Raw genomic sequence first — 16589 nt, forward strand, 5'->3', positions numbered from 1 at the left:
AATCATTTTGTGTCATCATCAGTTTGGTTGTGAGGCTGACAAATTCAAATAGTTTGTTCTGGCAGAGCAACAGTTCAATTCCAAAGATGTCATGGTTTGCTACATTAGCACAATAGAAATCAGACAAATATTCAAAAAATGATAAGCTGTAACAAAAGACTTTATTTGCATTTTTGTTTCAAATTTATTTCTGAAAGCCTTTTTTGTTATTTTTTATTGTTTGACTGATTGATTAATCAGCTATTGTTCCCGCTCTAGTTTAAAGCTAATTGTGGAAGTCAAATAGCAGTGTAAGACAATAATGCCTAACAAAATGGAGACATGGCCTGCTGTTCCAGCTAGAAAGAACACTAGGGAGTACAGAAATATCCTTTTGTGCAGAGGAGGGACTTCGCAGAGTTGGAGACTAGTGGTCTGGTGGATGAACTTATCAAAGCACACTGGACTTGTAATAACGTGTTTAAAAATTGTATCAGACATTTGTATTTTATTCAGCTGGATTTGGTGTCAGAACTCCTCATCTTGGTCAGCTAACCCTTATAATAAAGCTGCAGTTATCAAACACTGAGAAAGAAGCTCTGTATATTTTGTGCTGTCCTGAATTGCACCCAGGAATAAGATGCCCTCATGAATTATTCACGAGTCATCTTCTGCCATCCTCTGGCTGAACTCACTGTCCTCCTCCAAGCACTTCATTGTTGGCCAGTCTGATCAGTGTCATTGTGTGCTGCATGCTGCTTCAGGTGCTCCCTTTTATACCTCAGTTGCTCGTGTGTGTCAGTGTGCTCGTAGTTTAGCCTCCAGGGTCTTTAAACTGCCTAACGAACTTAAGCAAACACATTCACTCCTTTTTATGTATTTTTTAGACCTTGTGTCAGGTACTATTCTTAGTTTTTTTCACTTTCCAGTCTTGTTTGTGTGTTGTCCTTTTGTTTTTCATATTTTTAACCACTGTCTGCTGTTCTTTTCTTCTTGCCTTCTCATCTTTATTTATATCTTCCTGTGAAACGCCTTCAAAAGGCTATTTGTAGATGGATAGTTTATTTTGGCATTTATCTTCAGGCTTAGGTGAGATGCAGTATGAATAAAGAAGCAAAATGTAGAACAGATACTTCAGATTCTGCACTATTTTTACAACAGCAATCAAATTAAATCAATTTTAAGTTCAGTTTTAGAAATGACCATATTGACTTCTTGTGTAAAATGTCAGATTTCCTAGAGTTTTGTATTCCTCCATTCAAGTACACATTTAGATGATTTGATCTGTTCATCAAAGTCTTGTTCAAGTAAATTAACTTGCAGCTATTGTTCTCATGGTAAATAAATATGGCTGCCCCCGAGTTTTTAGCAGAACCTTGGTTGCTAAGCAGCATTTTGATAGTGGGAAACGTGGCATCAGAGCTAAGTGAAAATGTCAGAAGTCAAATTGTTATTCTGAGCAAATAGAGGGTTTCACAGTGTCAAATCATGACTGAAAGTTTCTCAGGGGGCAGTGCACAGCACTCTAAAGCACTTTGTGGAAACTGGCTCAGATGTATCCAAAGCACGGTCAGGCAGACCAGAAGTGACCACACCATCAGAAGATCAATATATCAAGCTCTGCTCACTGATAGACAGAGAAACAACTTCATCACAGAAACGGAATTTGCTAACGGAAGAATTCAAGACTCCAATCAGCAAAACTATTGTCAAAAGAAGACTGTCTCTAAACTATTTCTCAGGAAGAGGAGCAAAGGCCAAACGTGGGCTCAGACATTGCACATTTCACATTGGATGGTGGTGAAAAAATAAATGAAAGTGTATTTAGGAATCCAAATTTAAAGTTTATAGCAGTTACAGAATGGTGTATGTAAGGAGATGAGCAGGAGAAAGAATAATACTGCAGTGTATCAAACCCACAAGGAAACGTGGTGGTAGGAATTTTGAAGTCTGGGGGTGTTTTGCCTATTCTGGAGTTGGACACCTACACCAAATCAACTCTACATCGATCAAGCAGAAGCAGCATTTTATTCATGAGAGACTTGCTGCTTTTTCTGATTTACATCTTTGTAGAGAAGGATTTATGCTGCCACAAGATAATGAGCCTAAACACACCTTAAAGCTTTGAAAAACCACCTGAAGGCATGTTGATTTTCATGCACTTCCATTCATAATCGCCTCACCTCAAACCACTCAACATTTCTGGGGACGTGTAGAGACTGAGAAAGCCAAACAGTCTTGACATAATGGCAAGCTTTTTGGATCATTGTCAGATCATGTTGGAATAACGTGGATTTGTTTTTGGGGTTTTTCTTGCATAAATTTGTAGAGCTCATGCTGCTGAACTACTGCTGCCACTTATATAAAAGTGCGTGCGTGTGTGTGCGTGTATGTATATATAAAGGGTAGACATTCAGAAATTCATGTGCATTTTCCAAAGATTCATTTTGTCACTTCAGTTATGAAACTAATATGATCAGTTTTAGCAAATGCTAAATAGAAGTAGAGGTCTCTGAGTGTTGGAGTGACTCTAATATTGCCCATCTGTGTGTGTGTTTGTGAGAGGTTAACATTCCCAAATGACTTGGGCTCCTTTTTTTCCCCAAAACCGTGCTCATAAACCTGCATTGCCCATTTGTGAAGGACACTCGAAAAGTAATTGCTCATCTATTGCTTCTTGTTTCTCCTCCTCTGCCCCCCTCCCTGGCTGTAATCACTCTCGCAGGTGGCTGTTAAGAACAACATTGACGTCTTCTACTTCAGCTGCCAGTACCCCATCAGCATGCTGTTTGTGGAGGACGGGAAGATGGGTGAGTGTTTCTTGTGAAATCTCTTCACCCAGAAGGCTCAACGCCTCGCTGACGTCACACACATACATCAATCTTTCAGCGAGGGATCATTATTGTGACTGTTGTGAGCTGTGAAGCAGTGTGTGACGTAGATCTACGTGATTGTCCACCTGTTTGAACTCATTCACATCTCAAGGTTCCACATTTACTCCTAGATTGTACACTAGTGCCTTTACGGCCCTTTTCCTTTTTGTTTATGTGTTCCTGTTTGATTTATTCTTTAAAAATGTGTTGGCATTTGTCCCTGTGGAGCCTTCTGATGCGGCTAGCAGCAGGACTGCTGCCAGAGGCTGCGAGCTAATGCTCTGGAGCCTAAGCCACAGCAGGAAACCATGTGTCTACAGTAGAATCAAACTACTCACACACTACTTGGACATTTTATTCACTGCAGTGTGTACATTTCTGCTTACCACAAATGCTACTGTGCTTTCAGACTTATGTATTTCAGTGTGTGCTCTGGGCTCAGACTTATTCAGTGATTACATCTTTTCTTCCACAGAACGACAAGTTTTCCTGGCCACATGGAAAGACATTCCTAATGACAATGAGTCCCAATTTCAGATCAAAGACTGCCATCTCAGCTCAGGTAAGACAGATGAATGGAGAACAGAGAGTGCACGAGATGAAAAACACATCAAATTTCCCCGTGGGGACAATAAAGTATATCTATCCATATCGCTGCGCTGCCATATCCTGCAGCTTCTTTTTTATTTGACAGCAGCCAGACAGAGCAGTGGAGAGCTCAAAATCAGATTTGCGCTAATGAACCAAATTGTATTTGATGAAAACTCATCTGCTGCAGTCCCTATTTACGTGTGATAATTTAGCTTTACACAAGTGTGAGAGCAGCTGAACAGGAGTAGAATTCCTAATGACAGCTTAATGGAGATTTCCCCCTGCAGATTAAATTTCTTCTTCATGAACAAAGAGAGAGGATTTCACATCCTGCTGGGGCACAACAGCACGACCGAGGCTGAGGAGAAAAGTTAATTCCGAATTAGTGACTGTATCTTTGTTGCACAGGCAGCCTGCAGTGAAATTTTAGAGCATGATGAGGGTAAAAGAAATGCTTCATGGTCTGGTAGATGTAATGAGTGTTTCAGCAGACAACCAGGGACCATGACAGGAGTCAGTGAGTGACTCCACATTCAGTAATAAACCAGCTAAAGCCTAGCAATGTAGTTCTAGTGAAACAGGAAAAATGTTACAGGTTGTTTTGACATTTGATTGCGTTCCCTCAACAGATGCAGCCTCCAGCAAACTGCAGGGTAGCAACATCTTCACCATAGCTAAGCGTACAGTGGACGGTCAGGATATGCTGTATCAGTCCACGAAACTCACCAATGGCATCTGGGTGCTGGCTGAGCTGAGGGTGCAGGCAGGAAACCCAAATTACACAGTGAGTACTTAACATGTTAACAATGATCTGATTTAGTAGTTCATTGCCACCTTCCAGCATTTTAAGGTAGAGGGATTTGAAATGACAGCTCATAATATGTTGTATGTGGGTGATTGTATATGTAATAAATTAACATTCCTATTGTTGACAGCATTATTTTACCTGTCACTGAATGAGCAGCATTTTTTTCTATTGAAAATGTGAAACTTATTATTATTTTTTTTTTTTTAGCCTGTCCTGGTATGACTTGCACACATTAATCAGAGCTTTGGGAAATGTTTTCCTGGAATTGCAATAACAGTTTAAAAAATGATACATCCTGCAAAGAGTGAGAAGTTAATCCATCGGATGGTTTCCATTTCATCAGGATTTTTGCATTTGTGTATTAGGGTTTTATCAAATGCTAGGCTTCAAATAGTTTTTTTTCTTTTTGATGTGTGTGTGTTATGTGTTGATTTTTTTTACAACAAAATGGATTAAAACAAGTGGATCTTTCATATGTAAACAAGGAGACAGTATTATAAGATGTAATGCAGGATATTAATAAAAGTAAAACAAATTAAAATCAATTGCAATCACTGAACCAAACTATCCACCCAGGACTTTCACATCTTTGATCCTTAACGATCTCACTAGATGTTTTTCCATAACATGTTTGTATGCACATTTTCACATTGCAAAAGTTTATAGCTGTGACATTTGAGAAAACTTTTCAATTTTACAAAAAGAAAAGTTTTCACACTCACTGGAGGAGGTTTTTGACCTTTTACAAAAGAATTAATGCACATACTTCGAGATGGGACCACTGTTTCTCTTTTCTAAATAATTTCTGATGTAGTCAACATTGGACTCCTATAGTCATAATCTATGGACATCATGAAACACTTTAGAATAATTGCAACTTGCACAGTTTAAAGCAATTCCTGAAGGTTTCTCTGTGGTTGTCTCTGATAAGATTACTTTGTTTCTTCTTCAAGGGCTTTTGTTGGTTGGCAAACAACTGGTTCTGTTTCTAGCTTCTTCTGCCGTATTTATGTGTAATGTGTCCTATATCACCACTATCTGACTACACCATGCAGCCTAGTTAAGGGAGACAAGCCTACAATCATGTTAACACTTTGCCCAAAAGTTTGCTTGTCAATTATATAGAATCATGGCTTTTCCATGAACGGTGTAGAAAAAGTTCCAACTTCTTTCCTGCATTTCCAGCACAAATGACTGCCCTGCTTCTTAAATGGATTCAGCATGATAAATACTTTCATCCCTTCACGTCACAGATAAGAAACAAATGACGTATCTGATGTGAACAAGCAGAGACGTGATGGAGATTGATGTTCAGTAATGAGCGCTGATTGCGCTGAAGGGGGCCGGCTGACTGTGCAGTGATTGGAGTGTGGCACTAGTATTGGTGACTCATCTGTGTGCACGTCATGTATGTGTCAGTGTGCACATGTAGTTGTTTGCACAGTCCGTTGTGGTGTTGCGTGTCTCTGCTTTGTCAGCGTGCCACGTCTCAGCTCTTGATGGATTGTGTTTGGCTTAGAAATTCTGCATGACTAGTCCAGAACGTTGACCTTGGCGTGACTCTCCTCCCTGCTCATCGCTCAGTCTGCTTTCAGATCATGATTTATTTATAAGGTGGCATTTACTGTCTTTTTGATTTCTTCCGTCTAGACCACTCAGTGTGTCCGTCAGCCAGCTCATGTTGATTAAATCTTCAAAATTTGAGTTGGTTCACACCTTCCACAGTTCAGTCACTTTAGTTATCGTGTAGCCTGATGTGATATAGGAGGAAATACGGCTTAAGTACAGAGTCCTCTCAGTGAATTGGAAGCTGATTTTTACTTTTTTCGAGAAAGATTGTTGATCATTATTGGGGAATTGTATTTAGATAATTAGAATGTGCCAGATTTGCTGTCCCTTTTGTTTCCACTACCCCCCTTACCCCATGACATGCTGAAATATTGTTGTGTGGTTTGGTCTGAGCCACCTTGTTTGGTTCTCATTTAGAGATCCAGAGCTGTGTGCGAACACCCAGAACACATAGCTAATAGGCTGTAAGGATGTACTTTATGTACTAGAATATAATCACATACTTTACCTTTAAGGATGATTCAGAGCATTTCTGCTGAAGGAAATGCGCATTTTTCAATTTCTCTCTTGTGATTTGTTGCATTTTAATATCCCAGTGCCTCCATTTGTGGTGTAACATCATTAATTCAGCAGGTTGTTTTCATGCACCTTCAGCTGTTTCTGTTTTGGTTCTCCTTCTGTCTTTTTGAGTTAATTTTTAAGTCCAAATTGCTGATCAGTTTGGCTGGAAAGGCTTCCCTACTTATTACACATGGATCACAAACTGTTTGGTGAAGAGTGGAGTACACTTTCAAGTTAACCATGCTGTGTGTCCTGTGTGTAGTCGGATGATCGTCTCTCTGAGTTGCTGCCTGCTGCACAATCCCTGCGCTCTCTTGGCACAGAACATTAAAGCCAAGCTGCCAAAGCCTTTTGTCGGCAGCTATTTTTAGAGCTGATGAAGTAAAACCCTGCCACTGCGTGTTTTCTGGGCTTTATGCTGAAGACAAGACATCAAAACATTTGTAATTCATTGCTGTGTGGAGATGTACAGTAACGTGCTTGATTTTTGCTGCTGCTGTTTTAAGGCTTGAATGTAGCTTGGCCTGTTTTTCTGATATTTTCAAACTTTCATTGGCTTCAGCTCTCCCATGATGCCACACTACTTATATTAGAGTATTATAGCTATGTCCCAGTTCCACAGTCCATCCTGCCACTAGCTGGGTTTGACTCTGTAGTTCATTAACAATGAAAAAGCAATTAAACTAAGTATATTTGAAGATGTTCGTGTGCACATTAAGCTGGCTTCATTTTGAGTGTACAGTTAATAGGACAGCGTTATCACACAAAGCAACGTGTGATGGAAATTAAGCAACCCATAGTTGAAATATTATACTATAGTAGACAGAAATAAGATAATTTATGGACAATATTAAGAAAGCTAACAATTATATTTTGCATTCTCTTTAAAGCTGCATTATTGGCCACTTGAAGACAATGAAAACCAGTTGTGAATGCATCATTGACATCACCTTTTTTGTTGATTTGGAGTCATGTTTAAGGGCCAGTTGGCTATTTTACATTCAACATTCACACTTTTCAGCCATTTGCATCTTGTTTTGCTGCAAACAGCTGCCAGCAACAACTCTGAGAGCAGTGAGAGTGAGCCAAGGCTGTGAAGTGGAAGGCAGGACAGCTGTAAAAATGAGCCGAAACTCTTCTTAAATTGTCTATAGCTTCATCACCAAGCCCTTGATCGAGCCCTTTTACATTGTCACAGTTTTCACATTATAATTTCTTGCTATTATAAAAATATCCATTATGTCTGCTGTGAGTTTGCAAATTTTAAGTCGTCTGCAGCTTCCACATTTCGTCTGGCTGAGTTCCATCTGAGCTCATGTATACTTGATAATATTTATAGTAGAGAATTGGGGCGCTACTCATCTTCTTGACATGAAGCATGGCGTTCTCATCTGCCATCTCCTGTCCCCATGGCAACAATGTGACCAGCGACGTTGGCTGATTTTCCTTTACTCACCACTCGAGCTGGTAATTGTGAAGGTTTTTGGTATAAGTGAGTTTCATCACAGAAACTGACACCACTGTGTTTCCTTGAACGTAAAATATGTCATTCCCCTAAACAAGCACAGAGTGACAGTTCTTTCATGATTCTCTAAGATATTTTGCATTACATCTTTCCCCTTAATGGCTTTGTGGGTAGTATTACAAATCATTATTAAGGACTGCTCTCACTTTTTATTGGATTAATTTGTTACATTATGATGAAATACCTTTTATTTGTTACAGTTTGAATTGACTAAATTACCCCAACATAAACATGTCTGTTTATTTACTCAATAGAAAAGTTTCCTGTCGGATTTCCCAGAACATTTTCTATATTACAGTATTCTGTATATTGATATAAAGTTACATTTACCCTAATTATGTATAGCCCAACCACAGCTAGCATGCAGAATCAAAATGCAATTTTGCAAATGATAAAAGCATGTAATATTTCAACCATCAAGCTTAAATCTCACGTGAGCAACTTTCCCCAGTAAGCAAGAATAAATGTAACTATATCAAACATTATTGTTAAGATCCAAAAAGTGTTTATGCCCCTTTTTACATTTTACAGAGTTTATTTTCTTTTAGATTCACTGTCAAATAGATTGAAATTGCTGAGGGTCTGGAAATCAATTACGCTGCCTCTCAAAAGTATCTGGAAACGTAAGTCAGGCTTGAAAATGTATGACTATCATTGTATTAGATAACAACAAAAAGTCAAAGCAAATTGTGTTTATTGTTAAAGAAAGAGCAGAAGCACACTTGTCAAGTAAAATATCCCACAAAATATGTTTGTTGGGGTTTCTGCGACAGAACAGCTGTTACAATATTTCAGTATTTAGTTTCCCATCCTTGCAGAACTGCTTGACAACATCTGGACATTAAATCACTCAGTCTCTGTAACAGCTGTGGTGGAAGTTGCTTCCTTGTTTAAAGCTTTTACTTCATCCGCACTAGAGCCTCAACAGCCGACACTTTTTCTCCACGACCTCCTATAGATCCTCAGTGTGATTTAGGTCAGGGCTCTGGGAGGTCCATTCTAAGACTTTTCCTCCTGAGCAAAATAATCTTTCAGCAAGCGGCTGGTAGTTTACTTTAATATCCTGCTAGAAGATCTACTTCTGTCACTTGAATCATTCTGTTTAATCAGTTGCTATAATTTTGCATCCATAATTGTTCTGTACACTTCAGAGTTCATGATTCCATTAATAAATGTAAGCTCACATACAGCACTGTAAGAAAAACAGACTTTGACGTTCCCATGTGTCCCCATAGGACGCCATATGTTTTGTGTAATCTGGTTGGGATTCCTCCTCTGGTTTTCTCAGATTTATTTAGCTTGAATTTGGACTCTGAGGAAAGGTACTCAGCAAAACTCTTATAAAGCTGTTGTCTCTGTGCATCTTGTTTTGCAAATTGGCCCTTGTTCTTTGATCTTACAAACCCTCTTTTTGTTCCTCACCTGGTGGTTTTCATACGAACGATCCATAAACTGAGTTGAAACTTGTAGTCCTCGTTGATTTCTGAAGCGACCATGCTGCTGTGTATCGCCTGTTTTTCATGATTTCATTCACAATTACGCAGATGTCCAATCTGTAGCTGGGTTGCCGTCTGTTCTCAGCCCCTGTCATCCATTTTTGAACTTTTTGACAACATTCCCAGCTGTGGAGGATGGAGGACCTCAGATCAGTGGCTGTAGCTACCCTAAAGTTTGCATAGACTCTCCAAGTAGAGTCACTACAAACATAGTTTATTATGTTAATGTGAATTAATGATGTTCTGATGATTAAATGCCTCATGTTGCCATTTAAAGGAGTGTGTTAGTGCTTTCTCAAGTTAAAACCAGATTCTTTTCTTGTAGTAGAACGTGTTGTTTTTAGGAAGTTTTGCTAAATTTGCTTTTATATTATGTAATGGCAGTTTATCTAACGTGGCTGCTGGATCACTTTATCAGTCTATGATCAATTGTCAACTCTCTTTCTTTGCTTTACCTTATTGCTGCAAACAGCTCCATGTTCCCATCTAAAAAGACTCCTGCAGTGTTCTCAGGCTGGTTACCTGCTAAAAAATATTCAGAGCACATTTCCATAAATGCCTTGATACTTCAGTTTTATTGTCTTGGACTGGTGAAACAAAGCAGAGTGGTATAGGAATTGCTAAACCAAGCTCCTTATGTTTTTGGTTGTCCGTACATCCATCCCATTCTTATCATTCTCAGTAATGTCTTCAGCGAATTTCTTCAAGTTTTGGATAAAAGTTCACTTGGACTCAAGGATAAACTGATAAGAATTTGGAGGTCACAGGTCACTGTGATCTCGTGAAACATGTTTTTTCCATGACTCAAGAATTTACACGCTAATTACAACAGAATTTCACACAAATATCTAAAGGATAAAATGATGAAATGATTACTTTTTACATCCCCAAAGTCAGCTTCATTGTAGTCTGCTTCACCAGATGTAGGCTGCAAGTATAAACCCACCTTGGGCTGCTCATTTCAAACAGCTTCCTCCCCTCTATGCTTTGTGTGTAACCATTTTCAAAATTCCCCTCACTACAGGAAACAACAGCAGTCACAAAGCAACAACCCACACACTGAAAATGGCAAGTTGAGGATGAGGATTAACTTGTCCTCAGATCTCTACATGGAGGTTAAATCACAACAGCCACCTTAATCTGTCTCTTGACAGCACAGCTTTGCTTTCCAGGAATAAGCATGAATGAAAATGTCCTGGAAAAACACTCTGTAGCTCATTGTAAACCTTTATTTGATCAACAATGCCAGAACTACATAATCATAGCATCATACTCATATTCATCGCAATGTTCCACACATTCCTGGCTGTTATTTGGTGCCATAACTCAGGAACAGGAGGCGAGATTGTGACCATATTTCACATTTGGTCAGATAACTGAATTGGTGACACTAGACTGGAATGATTGTGCAGATCTTCTGTGCTGCTGGGTTGAAGATGTGTGTGAAGTATCCACGTTTTAGAATTTACAACTTCTTTGCAGCCCAGTCTACTGCCATGTCTATAGCTTTGAATTCTATCCGAATCTGCTTTTTCTTGGCCAAACGTGAATTCATGCAAGTAAGTTGACTCGACACACTATAAATTTATCACTGCAGATACACGAGTCTAGCCAGACATGAGTGTAAATATGCAACTCGACTGCTTGGTGGAAGCATAGAACCATTAGGGGGTATTTCTAGACCGTTATTTCCCTGCCTGTGGACCCCGATGTAATATTACTATTTTAGCAGCAAGACCTGAGTTGACACAAATGCTGCAGTTAAAGGCTCTTTTAATAGCAGCCTCTGCACAGCGGCTGGAGCTCCTGCATTTCTTCACATCTTACCCCATGCTGATCGGAGCGCGCCTGCCTGAATGTTGCCAGCAGCAGCATGCATTAGTAAAGAGCCCCGAGTGTACCAGTGCAGTACTGAAGGAGCCGTGCAGTATTAAACTGCAGCTCTCTGGTAACTGCTGCTCCACACTCCTTCACCTTTATTTGATATTATTCACTGCCTGGTGTGAAATTCCCATCAGTCACTCGTCAGATTTCTGGTGAATAAACTGATCGCTGTGGTTATGATAATGGTGACAGTTTCTAAGTGGAGAAAACATGAGCTTTTAGTGTCAATACAAGAAGAAATGGGCTTAAAGGAAAATGACTGAAAACTGTGCTTTGTCATTCAGGATGATGGAAGGTTTGTGAGTATAAGATGACGGCAAAAATCAGTTTCAGGGAAAAAAGGGTCAGCCTGTCCTGGCTGTTTAATGAAGGACTCAGAGAGAACAGAGAGGAAATGAAAGATGCATTAGTCAAACCGAGATGCAGGTTTTTTACAATGCAGGACTTCACCTGGATCTTTTAGTGGTGCTTCGATTTGTGGCTCAAAAACAGACTCGCTGAGGGTCTGCACTAACTGCTGCCAGAGTGTGACCATCAGACTGTTCCAGCTGCACTCCAGTGGAACAAATGTGATTCTCAGGAATGACAGTGATTAAAGCTGAGAGAACAGCACAGTAATGATTTGTGAGCATGAGCATGTGTGTCACTGTCAGGGCAAAAAAAAAAAAAAAAAAAATGCAGGTTCTCTTTGTTTTCCCACTTTGCAAAGACATTTGAGGTGATTAAGAGTTCTGCTTGTCTCCAGAGAAAGCACAGCTGGTTTTCACTGTGCAGCAATTAATTAGCGAAACACCTTTAAATACTCAGAATCTCTGGCTTTTGAATTGACTAAATGTCTTCTGCAACATCACGACTGTGTCTGTCCTGATGCAACTATTCCAGAGCTTCGGCTGCCTTGTGTTTCCTGTGAATGGTCCTTTTCTGGATCTGAGGGAGTAACAACTGCAGTATGACTGTGGTATGACGGAGAAACAAAAACACTTAGTGAGGCTCCATCAGATCCTAAACCTACTCCCAGCTGAACGTGGCTTCAAAGACTAGAGAGGTGGTGTCTGTTTCCTCTTGTGTGTTTATGTATCTATATTTCTGTCTGTGTGTTTGTGCTGCACAGTGGCGTAGTGGTTAGCCTTGCAGCTAGAAGATCCCCGGTTCACGTCCCCGCCTTCCCGGGATCTTTCTGCATGGAGTTTGCATGTTCTCCCTGTGCAGCGTGGGTTTTCTCCAGATACTCCGGCTTCCTCCCACAGTCCAAAGATATGCTGAGGTTAACTGATTATTCTAAATTGCCCGGAGGTGTGAGTGTGATTGTTTGTCTCTATATGTAGCCCTGTGACAGACTGGACACCTGTCTAGGGTGTCCCCTGCCTTCACCCAAAGTCAGCTGGGATGGACTCCAGCCCCACGCAACCCTAATGAGGATTAAGCCATGTATAGATAATGGATGGATGGATGTTTGTGCTTGATAAGACTGAATTAAGCAACTTTTAATCCAAAACCTTTTATTTCTTCCCACCAGAAAAACTCGTTTAAATGGACCTGAGCCCCAGGGCGGCTGTGGCTCAGGTGGTAGAGCGGGTCGTCCAATGATCGAAGGGTCGGCGGTTTGGTTCCCGCTCTGTTCTAGTCATGTGCTGTTGTGTCCTTGGGCAAGACACTTTACCCACCTTGTCTCCAGTGCGGCTACTCACATTGGTGTATGAATGCATGTGTGGCTACAAATGTAGTTTACCACCATCAGAGTGAGAATGTGTGAGTGAATGAATAATGGATCCATTGTATGCGCTTTGAGTATTTAGAAAAGTGCTATATAAATCTAATTCATTATTATTATTCTGATTTGTTTTTTTCTTTGTTTTTTTTATGTTTTTTTTTTTACTGTGGCCTCATTTTACACCCATCAGTGCACAAAACTCAAGACTTTGCAGACTGAACTGTTCAATTATTACGTTTTTTGAGAGCTTTTCTTTATTTAAACTTGTTTCATTCATGCTAAATTACACGGCAGTAAAAACTCGGAGAGAAAAATAAGCAGAGGATGAGTTTTTGTATTTGATAATTCGAATTGTATGTCCCTCAATGGGCTTTTATGAGTCAGCTATTTATTGATATAACTGTCAGAACTTTGCATTTTAGCCGATTATGGTATAAATCGAGTCACTCTTCTCTCCCTCAGGTCTCTCTGAAGTGCAGAGCTCCAGAGGTTGCCCAGTGTGTGTTCCAGAGCTACGAGGCGGTGCTGAAGAACTGAACAGACACCGGTACATCCAGCCAGCCGCTGCCCTCCAGACTCCTCTCGCTCTTTCTCTCCTGGCCCACGAATCATATCATGCAGTGCAGGAGCCACTTCCGGCTTCATTTGACCTGGAGACTGCAGTCTGAATGTCATCCAGCCTATTCATTAGGATGGCTGATGGTCTGTTGTTACGATTTTGTTTGTTTGTTTGTTTTTTATTATTTTAATTTCTCCCAGACTGAGATTTCTAGTTGGCTCTCTTGGCTAGGCTTTTCCTGTCCCCTCTTTGTATGCTTGTTGACCCCACATGTTTCAGTTTCAGGACCTTATCTCCAGCTAGATTATCTGAGCAGGTCCTCTCTGTCTGAGCCATCCTGTGACAGCCTTTACTCTCATGGGGACAGGCGGCTCTACGACTTCTACCCTCCCTGATTGTTTCTCTGCATGAGGCTCTTTAATCATTTTCCAGCCCCATTTCTCTGTAAATTGGAGCCTATTTTTAGCATCTGCAATCAGCAGGTGAATCATCACTTTCAGCGTATTTATTTGGGGGGTAATTTCAATTAGGATACAGTGAGGAAAAAAAGGCTTTAACTCTCCTTACGCTCCGCCTGTGTGAAGGGGATGACAGCTGTGTGGGCCTTAAAAAAAACTACACTATTGTTGTCTTTGTCATTTTATAGAGTTTTCTTTGGTATCTGTGGTTAGCAGTGGGATCAGATCCTCTACTGTCCCTGAAGGCAGAATGTCTGATGTGTGCATGGAAACTGTGTTGGTGTGTGTTTCTTTAGTTTTTACATCAGTATCGTGACATTTTCTGGACTAGCAGCGGTTGTCCACTGACTGCTCTCTTACTAAGTCATTCCACGGTATAATTTGTGTTCGTAGTCTCGTTAGTGTACATGTGGTGAAGTGGGTGAGAGCCTCAGGTGGTGAGGATTTTTATATTTGCTGCTTCCCTGTGCATCAGCGACAGCCACTCGGGGCTTTCTGCCACTTTGCTCTCTCAGCATCCTCCTCTCAGCTCTCTCCAGCTCCATGACCACCTGAGATGAAGGCTCAGGTGAAATACACTCACCGTCATGGGTTGTAACACCTCTGAGTAAGAAGTGTGGATGTTGGTAGCTTGGTGTTTTGGCCAAAATGAGGCTACAGCAGCATCCGGTCTCCCCGTTTTACCTGCAGATTCTGCAGATTAATTGGATCCCTTTTCTGAGTCATTACACTGAAGCCCTTTTTATCGGCTCGACAGGACGGATGCACTAACACCTTTAGCAGATTACAACAGACGAGGCTGTGTATTCCGCGTGTGTGTCTTTGTGTGTCGTGACAGCTGATTCATACGAAATGCTGTACAAAAAAAGAAAAATCAAGTGTTTAATCAGATGTTTTTGATCAACATAATTTTGTTTGTTGTGTGTACATCATTTGAAAAAGAACTATTAAAAGACTTGATAAATTCATATATTGAGTTTTTTTGAAAGTGAAATTTCCTGCGTATGCCCCAGAAATACAGGGTCACAGGATGTAAAACATTATCTTGGTTTTATTTGCTCGGTAAAGTCCACGTTCCCAGAAGTCCTGCGAGCCTGTGCTCACTGTTGTCACATGCTTTGCTTTGTAATCATCGATGACCTTTGAGGTGTTCAGGGCTCTTCTCTCGTGGGCAGCTTCAGTATTACAGCTTTTACAGCAGAGTCGGCAGGCTGTTCGACCGTGATCCTCGAGTGAAGTCTGAGGTTTATTCGCTTCACAGCAGCTGCTCTGAAGCTGTGACGGGTTTTTTTTTTTCTTACCTGCTTTGGAAAGCTTAAGCAGGATTTCCACTGCCTGACCTAATGTGGAACACAAACAGCTCTTATCTCAGATCTCTTCCTCCATGACTGATAAAGGTCAGCTGTGTGCGAAGATGCAAAATCACAGACCAGAGAAAAGTCAGTTCTCTGAAGCTGTGACAAGTGTCAGACTTTCTTTGACTAATGAATGAGCTATAATATCGATCCTCTGTGATGAATACATCCCGATAGGGGGCGCCACTTCACTGCCTATTGGTCAGGGCTCAGTCTGTAGAAGGGGACAGTCATCCATCCATCCATCCATTATCTATACACCGCTTAATCCTCACTAGGGTCATGGGGGGGGCTGGAGTCTATCCCAGCTGACTCAGGCGAAGGCAGGGGACACCCTGGACAGGTCGCCAGTCTGTCGCAGGGCTACATACAAAGACAAACAAGCACTCACACATTCACACCTACGGGCAATTTAGAATAATCAATCAACCTCAGCATATTTTTGGACTGTGGGAGGAAGCCAGAGTACCCGGAGAAAACCCACGCATGCACAGGGAGAACATGCAAACTCCATGCAGAAAGATCCCGGGAAAGCCGGGACGCGAACCAGGGATCTTCTTGCTGCAAGGCGAAAGTGCTAACCACTACGCCACTGTGCAGCCCCGGGGGACAGTCATTGACTTTCAAAGTTAAAACTGCAGTGCTGGCTAAAAAAAACCCCACTCAGGTTTAGCTTGGATTTTTATTCCAACTCACTTATTAACACTTTCATCCTAGCACATTTAGCTTTTATGAGCAGCATTAAACAAGCGCTTTACGACCAACTACAGTGGAAAAATTCTACAAAATATGCACAATGCATCTAGAGCACATTATGATCACATTATGAACGTCTGCAGCCACAATATGCTCCATGTGATGCTCAGCCTTTGGAACTAATGCAAGACGGAACATCAGGTGCATTACACAAGTATATCTGGGGAGAAAGTCCATCAACCAAGGTCTCACCTCACCTTCAGCTCAACATAAGGAGCAATTTTTTTTGCTTTGACATCCATCAGGTGACTGGTCACGTGTTTCTAATGCAACTGCTTGTCCGTCCTCCATCTGTGACCGTTTTTATATTCATTCTAATGCTTTGTAGTAATACTGGACACAAGGAAACAGCTTTTGGGTGCCTACACATAAAGCAGTCCAAATTTACTTAAATGTAAAATTGCCACTGTGGAAGAGGAACAAAAAAGCAAAAACAGGGCATTATATGAAGAAGCTTCATTTCT

General features: G+C 40.8%; 1 protein-coding gene across 4 annotated transcripts in view; it reads left to right on the top strand.

Annotated features, from left to right (window-relative positions):
• The window catches only part of ap1b1 (adaptor related protein complex 1 subunit beta 1), a 28752-nt gene extending 13770 nt beyond the window's left edge, over nt 1-14982 (top strand). For all 4 annotated transcript variants that reach the window (XM_035953284.2, XM_035953282.2, XM_023281196.3 and 1 more), the window contains 4 exons: nt 2705-2789; nt 3328-3414; nt 4073-4227; nt 13460-14982. In XM_035953284.2, coding sequence (XP_035809177.1) covers nt 2705-2789; nt 3328-3414; nt 4073-4227; nt 13460-13534 — 402 coding nt within the window. In that variant the 3' untranslated portion in view covers nt 13535-14982. The remainder of the gene's footprint in view (nt 1-2704; nt 2790-3327; nt 3415-4072; nt 4228-13459) is intronic.
• Nucleotides 14983-16589: the final 1607 nt, after the last annotated feature.

Source organism: Amphiprion ocellaris, chromosome 6 (genome assembly GCF_022539595.1).
Source record: "Amphiprion ocellaris isolate individual 3 ecotype Okinawa chromosome 6, ASM2253959v1, whole genome shotgun sequence".
NCBI lineage: Eukaryota > Metazoa > Chordata > Actinopteri > Pomacentridae > Amphiprion > Amphiprion ocellaris.